This window comes from Triplophysa rosa, linkage group LG18 (assembly GCF_024868665.1).
Source record: "Triplophysa rosa linkage group LG18, Trosa_1v2, whole genome shotgun sequence".
Taxonomy (NCBI): Eukaryota; Metazoa; Chordata; class Actinopteri; order Cypriniformes; family Nemacheilidae; genus Triplophysa; species Triplophysa rosa.
In genome coordinates, this window is record NC_079907.1 from 21,216,133 (window position 1) to 21,225,625 (window position 9,493).

Below are 9,493 nucleotides of genomic sequence, written 5' to 3' on the forward strand. Positions count from 1 at the left end.
GTTATATAGAAGGACAGCAGCGTTATGCTAAAATAGCCTACATAAATGAAGGCAAATTATTATATACAAATCTTATTTTGTGGGGGAGGTAACAACGAGTCTGTTAATACAATACAGAATATAAATAATATTCATCTAAATAAAATGATATTGGTAAAAATGTTTGCTACCACCATAGGACTGCAAGCATGTACACGAGAACCATGTGCTTAACAATGCAGTGGCATCTGCGTTTGCATAAATTTACAACAAAAATCTTCCAGAGCATAGGAAAACACACCTGACCCCATACAAGACCCCAATATTTCGACCCAATCTACAGTTGTTGTGAAATCCTAAATATATATCCAAAATGAAAGTCAGCATAAATACAATACAAACAATTAATTATTGTTATTTAGTTATTGTTTTTTATATTAATTCTATGACTTGGACAAATATAATAAAACAAATATATTTGATACAGATCTTTAAGCAAACATACACTACCTACATCCACACTCCGCCACTTTCATCTCCTCATAAAGGTGTCGCACTGTGATCACACCCCTTTCTTGGTACATAACAGTAATCGGGTCCAGCTTGGTCGGGACACAGCATGCCATGTTTGCCTTTTTCGGATTGCTCAGATTAACCAGAGTTTGGATGATGGCGTGTTTGGAAGGGGTTAACTCATCCGTCAGGGGGAAATTGCACACCCCTTTGCACTCATAAGCCTCGTATTCGGGTGGGGCAACAATCCATTTATCCCATCCGATGTCTTTGAAAATGACCTTCAGCGACGTCCTCCGGCAGTAATTGTTCTTCGCCTTTCTTTTTCTCCTGGGATGCTGGTCCACCTGAACACGGTTGCTCAAAAATTCCACCTCCCTTTCGTGAATGATCATCTCCATTACCTCTCTCACGGACTCTCCCTTTCTGTTCCCAAGGTCATCTGAAAAAACAATTAAAACAGCAGAGGCGTTATCCTCTAAACCCAGGTTTATGTCAAGCCATCCATCCTTAAGAGAATCGCGGTCTTGTTCTATCTCCACCTGGAGTTCACCAGCACCGTGTCCAGATTCTTGCCAGCTCCTGGCGGCCCTAGTCACATCGAATGCTTCCCATGTGTTCGTGGCATCAGTTACACGTCTCCCTTCCAGAAAGTGTACGTGTCCATATTCTACAAAGTAAACATTAACAGAAGTGTAAAAGTCATTGTTGACTTGGCTCGTTGGTTTATCACCATCCCAGAGAGTGAATAGCCTGAGCTGCACCAATGTCATTTCTTCACGACTTGGGATGGAAATGTTGAAAAGCAGCCTGTGTTGGGTTTTGTTGCCGTGTCTAACAGAGTAAGTCACATCTGTTGAGAAAAATCAATTATAGATACAAATTTAGCATCATTTTCTGAGATTCTGAGATTTGTTATGCTCTTACCCTGTACGACAAAGCTTCGAATGACATCAGAGCGAGGTATGGACGTCTTATCAGAAGCATATTTGTCATAAAGTTCCATCATGAACTGGGGAGGCTGAACCTTCCTGTGCTCCTGCGGCACACCTGATAAATTCAGCTTCTTCAAAAAATCTTCTTTCATGTACCCCAAAAAGCTTTCCAGCTTGTCATTGTTGTTGTCTTCTTCCTCGATGTTTTGCTGTTCGTTTTGGATGAACGCTGCATCTTCCGGATAGGGGATTTCACCTAAAGATTTCCCTTCACACATCCCAACTGAGGCAGCGAAATTGATGCACACCAGAAGCATCAGATATCTTAATCCTTGCATTTTCTTGTAGTTGCTAAGAAAGTTAGGCGACTTTCTCATCCAAGCCTTGTGGAGGAGTTTTTGAAATTGGGGTTCGTCAAGTGAACCTCAGGTTGACTCCCATGCTCTGCGCTAAGCGTCAGACACACTGGAAACCAAAATAGTAGCACGGCTATTCTTATCTTGGTCACTGATGTCTTAGTTTGAGCCTTGTTATCGCGAGGAAGCTTGTATTTAATGAGGGTTCTGTAAACAGTTTGGAAACAGACTTTGAAAACTAATTGGGTTAGATTTTGAGAAAAGACAGGATTGTCTGAAAAGCAGATCTGTCACTTAATATGTTTGTGTATATTTAAGATCATGCTTGAGCTAATCGGCCTCAGCTATGATAAATATTAACATTATAGATTCCAATGCCGTCAGTGTTTTTAGTTGCCATTTTCCCCACTGCCAAATAAAATTCAAATGGTGGAATCTGGTTGTGAAAGACTTTAATGAGTTTAAGGAAGTTGCCCTTTGCCCTTTCTGTATTCACAAACATTCCACCGGGATTCAGCATTAAATTACACGAAGAAACCTTTTTGCATACAATCATTATGTAATTCAGTTAAAAATAATAAATAATTACAAGTTTCAGATAATTTTGTAAATGTATCAAATTGCTTATTACTACCTATGGCTACTCAATCCATCTAGTGATGCATTGGCTGCACATGGAACAAACAACAAAGACTAATGCTGGAACTATCAAAGTCACAGGACACTAGATGGCAGCAGTATGCTAAACATTCTCATACCCTCCATCTTACAAATGACTAAAAGTGGTTGAGGTTTATTATGATTTCCATGCTAGATTCGGCAGTGTACCATTCTACTTTAATAGCAAGTTAAACAGATAACAGTTCACTGGAAAATGAAAAACCCCATTATCAAATAAAAATGGCTATATGCATTGTGGTACACAATGACTGAGACACACAAGAACCAAAAAGATTTGAAGTGTGCCACATTTGAAAACTTGTGTAATTAATAATGTGTAATTTTTTGGAGGATCTATTGACAGGAATGCAATAAAATATACATAACTGTGTCTTCAGAGGTGTATAGAGACCTTATATAATGTTATGTTTTTATTACCTTAGAATGAGCTATTTCTATCTACAGTTTTTTTATTTCATTTATTTCGCTCTAAAGAGCGTTTCATAAAAACGTTATCTCCTTCGGCAAAGAACCGAAAACGCGACGACGTCTTAGTTCTGAGTCAGCCGCCATAATGCTTCAAAAGGGATGGGGAGCGGTGGAGCCGTTGGTTGCAATTCGTAACCTCGCCCCTAGATGGCGTTACAGTTCATACACTGGACCTTTAAACTTGAAATATTGATCATTTTCTCTCAGAAATGTATAATTTGACCTCAGAAAACATGTATTAGCCCACGGGGGACATATGGAATACTTTTATTATGGATGAACGCGCTTTTAGGAGCTTAACATATTTGGACCCCATTTAATGGTACTGCAAAGCTAGGACGAGTCAGGATAATGTTTAATATAGCTTAATATAATTTGAATATAACTGTGGTCAGCCTAAGAAAGGAAGTCATGGAGTACATAAAGGGGTCATTTTCATTTTCTTCCTTAGCTACAGACCAACTAAAAAGCCCTGATGTATACAGTTAACAATTATTTATTTACAATTTTTATTTCCCATTTTTTCAGTATTGATATTACTGATATATACAATTCATTCCAAGGTAAAAAGAGTGAAAACAGGATACAAAGATCTTAGAACTGTTTTGAGGTCTTATTTGCATACATAATAAAGTTAAAATATGACGTGCTTCAGTATTTACAGTTGTCTCCCACCCTTGAGTTCATATACAGTATGATCTTTGATTGATGTCTATTGATCACTGTCCGTTAGCTACCTGGCTGGCTTATCGACAGGCACAGGTCTCCACAGACATGCTCGGGTAGACCTTCAGTACCATATTCTTGCTTGTGTCAAGAAACAGCACAGCCAGAGAACCCATATTGTTGGGTACGCAGCACGGCTCCGGGACTCCAGGGACAATTCCCACAGCTCTCACTATACTCTGGATGGTGGCATGGTTGGACGGTTGAACAACCTGAATTTCATTGAGAGAAGAAGAGAGAGAAGGTTAAAGGAGAAGCTCAGAACAAGTAACGTTTTAATAGGTTACTGCACAATTATGCAAATTTTCTACAACCAAATCTGCACCAATAATTATTAATTCGTACATTTTCATGTTTTTATCAACTTTAACCTAGATTAAGCAATGTTTACATTTTGTAATGGAAATATCACATACAGTAAAGGTTTGTCTGTCACGTAGCTCTATTGATAAACCATTCTGTTAGAACATACATAATGATTTAAAAACTGTATAGATTGAATGCACTTTAAGTTGTTTTAAGAATCTACCAAATGCATAAATGGAGTTGAGATAAAATCATTCCCTGACCTTTGGAATTGGAAAGCCACAGGTTCCTGCACAGTAGTACGCATCAAACGCCTTTGGAGCTAATATCCATTCACTCCAACCAATGTCGGCAAAGTCTACCCTCAGGTAACGGCGTGCACACATTCGCGGCTCGCTCCATTGCTTGCGTCTTGCTTTTTTCATGGTCTTCTCGTCAAAGCTGAGCTCCTGGGACCCTCTAAACCCCTTATGGTTTTCCTTGCCCTTTGGCAAAGGTTTGGGCCTTTTCGCAATAAAGGCAGTATCCCATAACTCCCTGTTCTTTAGATCATTGTATTGGACATCGGGTAGATAGTTACTCTGGAAGTGGTCCACTTCTCTCCTGATCCTTGAATTTAAGAATGCAGAGTGAGGTTTATTGTCTTTCCCCTCGGGCACAGGAGATGAACTGTATCTTTGCAGAGTCGTGGCAACGCTGTTTGGTTCGTTTATGGCAATGTCATCAGCATACACGAGAATGTACGGCAAACTGTGATGAGACAAGCGATCCTGGCGTCTCTGGAATCTGCTCCCGAAGTCGAACTCAGCAGTGATCAACAGCTCACCCTGAACCTGGGCTTGTTTGACGGCTGAAGATATATCCGTAATCTGCCAAAGCACCTTTCTGTTAGGGGACAATGTGAAGTTGGACAACCGAGAGGGCATGGCAGCGTTTGGTGATGCCCCCTTAATGATGAGATGTGCTGGGGTGAGCGGCTGAAGGTGCTGGAGGCGACACGCAGCTCCGCGGGAACGCCGGCAGGACCAGGACCTGTGGCGGGATTGCTGGTCGGGAAAATGTATAGCTGAATTCAGGATCACTTCCGAATCAGGGATAGAGGTGAGGTTAAAGTGAAACAAAACCTTGTGATGGGAGATCTCTGAAATTAAACATTTGAAAAGGGATTCAATTATATATATATATATAGTTGGGGTCCTGTCAGTATGAAACATACAGTAATGGATTAATAACTATAATTCTGAGTGCATGTAATTGACCAGTAAAGTTTCCAGACAACATTCTCATAAACAACACGTTGTCTACAGTCTAGATTTAATATCCAACCATGGTCTACGGTTTACAAGGCAGTTTAATAAAAAGATAAACATTGCTCCTGAATCAGTATACGACCACATGGTAGTGTTTAGTGAGCTGCTTTCAAGGTTTCTTGTTTTTTTTTCTCCCGTGCCCACTAATACTTTTTAAGAGCAAATATTTTTAATAGCGCACCTCCAGTGGAAACTTAGCAGCTCTGAAAATTGGGCAACATAACTGGGATAATGTAAAGTATACATGAATATGCATTTTGCCATTCGTAATTTAATGTAATATTCACATGCTGGGGAATAGCTAAACATTTCTCTTAGGTTTGCATGTGGGTTTTCAAAATGCCCCTTTAATAAAACGTCTAAGTATGCGTTAGAATCTAATCAAATGAACATTGATCGCTATATGATGTCACCTTTTTGAAAGTTAAAAACACTAAAATACAAAATGAAAATGCACAATTATTTTAAACTAAAAACGTTTATTTAACTCACCTGTCAAGCCTCTGAAGCTTCTGATCGTGTTTACGGTCTGTTTTTGTTGTTGATGATGATGGTGGTGATGCTTCTTGCTGCATTTATCATAAACCCTGTACATATTAATGGTCATCATGTCTGGAGCGGCGCGGTTGTCAAATGCCGGTTCTGCTGCGGGAATATCACCGTTCAGCTCGGATGAGTTCACAAAGTCTACTTTAACGATGTTAAGATAAAGAAAAACTTGAGCCACGATGCACAATTTTGCCATTTTCACAATGCTATATGTACGATCCCGTTAAAAGTGGACAAAGAGACCAGAGCAGTTGATGCCTGATGGGAAGCTTGGTTCCGTCTGAGGATTGATACTGAACTCCGTCTCCTACGCTGCAGAATCCAGCGCTGGATGAGAATTAGGCTACTAGAAGTTCATACACTTGTTTCTTCTTACGGCTGAAGCAATGACAGATGACGACGTGCCGGGCAGCCAGCCAACGAGAGGCTGCGCTGCATTAAACCTTCATCCTTACCGCCGCGACATAACTGTGACGGAATTCAATTGATTGCTTCATGATCGCATTTCAAATTTATTGAGGTATTTGTTTTTTTTACTTATTCACCCCTTGCAGAATTACTAGCATATCATATACAGTATAGCTGCTTATTATGTGTCTTAAGTATGACAAAATAATAACAATACAGGGCCTATGACAGAATAACTATAGAATGACAGAAATGTAACTATGGGAATTGTGTTGTGACTAAAAGAAAATCCCAAATAGGCCTAATCAAAACTGCGTTTTATTTTATTAGGCTATTCACCTTCAGTTTAGTCACGATTTGCCTCGTGGCATTTTATGTTGTCTAAAACTTTTCCTTTATTATTGAGTCAAAAACACGCGTTTTTATAAAATAACTTTATTGTTTTGTATTGAAAGAAACTATGTATATTGTATATTGTGTTTGCACATATTGTGACCCTGGACAACAAAACCGGTCTCATGGGTCAATTTTTCGAAATTGAGATTTTTACATAATCTGAAAGCTGAATAAATAAACTTTCTATAGATATATGAGTTGTTAGAATAGGACAATATCTGGCTGAGATACAACCGTTTAAAACTCTGGAATCTGAGAGCGCAAAAAAATCAAAATATTGAGAAAATTGCCTTTGAAGTTGTTAATCAGGGGCACTGTGGCAGACCATCCACTCACAAAAATAAAGTTTTTATATATTTAAGGTAGGAAATTTACAAAATATCTTAATGGAACATGATCTTTATTTAATATCCTAATGATTTTTGGCATAAAAGAAAAATCGATCATTTTGACCCACACAATGTATTTTTGTCTTTTACTAAAAATGTTCCCGTGCTACTTAAGACTGGTTTTGTGATCCAGGGTCACATATGGCCTATTTTTTCCCACAAACGAATTAGGTCAAGAGAAATATGTCAGGAATATACAGTTCTTCATCTGTGGGTGAGGTCAAGAGAATAAATAATGTAAATGATCCCATTCAAAAAAAGGAGTATCTGTATTAAAGACAGTATTAATAAAACATTCTGCACATCACAGTGTAAAGTATTAAATATGTGTGTGTGTGTGTGTGTGTGTGCGTGGGAAGGGTAAACCCTACGGTATGGGGACAAAATGTCCCCACAAAGATGGCAATATCCAAAATCCTTGTCCTTGTGGGGACATATTTTGGTCCCCATGAGGAAACAAGCTTATAAATCATACAGAATAAACTTTTTCGAAAATCTAAAAGAGCAGAAAGTTTTGTGTGATTGTTAAGTTTAGTTTTAGGGGTAGGGGATATGATATACAGTCTGTACAGTATAAAAACCATTGCGTCTATGGAATGTCCCCATAAAACATGGAAACCCAACATGTGTGTGCGTGTGTGTGTCTGTGTACGGTAGATTTGGAAGAACCTGAAAGCCTAAACTATAATACTTTATAAATGCTTGTATAATGCAACGCATAACTAGATAACTGGACTTTCCTCATTCTTGAATCAAGTTGTGAATATAACCTTTTGGAAAGAGACACCAGAAGCTTGTAGTTTGAGGGTTCACAGCATTACAATGCTAGCCCTGTGAAAGAGGTGGTGACAAGCCATTAAACACTTCCAGCTGCACTGCTTACCACAGTTACGAAAATCTTTTCACACTGGGTTATGCTTACTTCCAAAAAAAAGGAAAGAAAACGAAAAAAACGTTACTTTTCTCAGTTCTGTATTAATGTGGTTTGTGTAGTTTAGTTAGAGCGTTGCATTAGCTGGACAAAAGTTGTGGGTTTGATTTCCATAACACACATTCTGTATAGGCTACCTTAAATGCATTGTATAAAAGCATCTACCAAATGCAAATCGCTGTAAAACAGAAAAGCTGTGTTTGTAGAGTACGAGGCTCTGAATTTTATAGACCATTAATTCATCTTCATTATGAAGGCTGTTTTTATAACAAATGTGTCTGTCTTTCCTTTACAAACCCATCGCAGCCTCTGTGGTACTTTCATTACTGAAGAAGGCATTAGCCGAAACGTCTGTGTCTTTGTCTCCCAATGTTTGAATAAAATACAAAATACGTTTGTATCTCTGTGAGTGCGAATCATTCTGTATGAAGAGACTTTCATTAAATATGACACAGAATCATTTCTGGTGTATCAATGGCGATTTGGACTGAAAGCTCTTGCTCATTCTTGAGATTTTTGCCTAGGGTGCTCATCTAAAGTAGAAGACAGTGTACACTATGTTGGTTTTGGCCCCTCGCCAACCTCCGCTTGACTTTTTTTCATATTGCTGGCTCCAGCTAAATGACAGTTTTGACTGATTCGGTCATAGATGTCCGTGGGCCATGAAAACCTCTGTTAACCGCCTCATCTGTGCCAGCATGTCCGCGTGTAGCTCACACAGTGTCCGTCAGTGTTTTGCCTCACCTCCCTCCTCTTGTGTGGTGAACATCAGACTCTATCTTTTTGACAGATCAAGTCTTGCAGAAATATCCGGCCTGTTCTATTTGCATACAGCGAATGGTCATGCCAATTGGTGGATGAAAAGACAAAAATAAAGAGTCAGAATAACATTAGTTAGAAAGATAGCTTTGACTGTGCTGCTTAATGAACTAAATTTGCACTTCCTGAGGGAAATACCAGCGGTTACAAGGCAACAAGAGAATAGTGAATAGTGTTACATTTTCAGGTAATTTGAGACTGTTTGGATAAAACAAAATTGTAATTTGCATGCAAATAGATGTGAGAATGAGCATCAGTTGCTATAGTAATGAATTATTACGATGACAGTTTAGATTTCATATGCTAAGCATCAAAACAATGTAAGTCAATGCACGACCTGCTTACTTGTCATGATTCTGTCCCTCTTGTGATTTCTAGTTTTGTGGACAGGGTCGTGACAGTATTGTTGTGTTCTGTGTGGAAGCACATGGGTAGTTGTTTTGTTGCTTATAGTGCCATGTGCTCTCCTGTGCGTCTCTTGGCCCCGCCCCTTCGTTTCCCAGTCTATCTTCCCATTAGTGTTTCATTCCCCACACCTGCCCAGTGTCATTATTCCTCGTTTGTTCCCCTATTTAATGCCCTTGTGTTTGCTTGTGTGTCCTGTGCTGGTTCGGTTTGTATTGCTGTTTCTCCACGTATATTGTCATGTTGTTTTTTACCCAAAGATCTTGTCAAGAACTTTAGTTTTGAAGTTGCAAGTGTTGGGTGCGTTAGTGTTTTGTTTAGC

General features: G+C 39.0%; 2 protein-coding genes across 2 annotated transcripts; both read right to left on the minus strand.

Annotated features, from left to right (window-relative positions):
- On the minus strand, positions 1-2,197 carry gdf2 (growth differentiation factor 2). Its single transcript, XM_057359067.1, has 2 exons — positions 1,420-2,197; positions 1-1,345 (listed from the first exon to the last, which is right to left on the minus strand). Exons 1-2 carry the CDS (start codon positions 1,802-1,804, stop codon positions 486-488), a joined length of 1,245 nt encoding a protein of 414 aa, XP_057215050.1. The 5' UTR covers positions 1,805-2,197; the 3' UTR covers positions 1-485.
- A 78-nt stretch (positions 2,198-2,275) lies between these two features.
- Positions 2,276-6,206, minus strand: gdf10b (growth differentiation factor 10b). The gene is made up of 3 exons (XM_057358653.1): positions 5,767-6,206; positions 4,228-5,105; positions 2,276-3,870 (listed from the first exon to the last, which is right to left on the minus strand). Exons 1-3 carry the CDS (start codon positions 6,017-6,019, stop codon positions 3,679-3,681), a joined length of 1,323 nt encoding a protein of 440 aa, XP_057214636.1. The 5' UTR covers positions 6,020-6,206; the 3' UTR covers positions 2,276-3,678.
- Between the last annotated feature and the right edge of the window lie 3,287 nt (positions 6,207-9,493).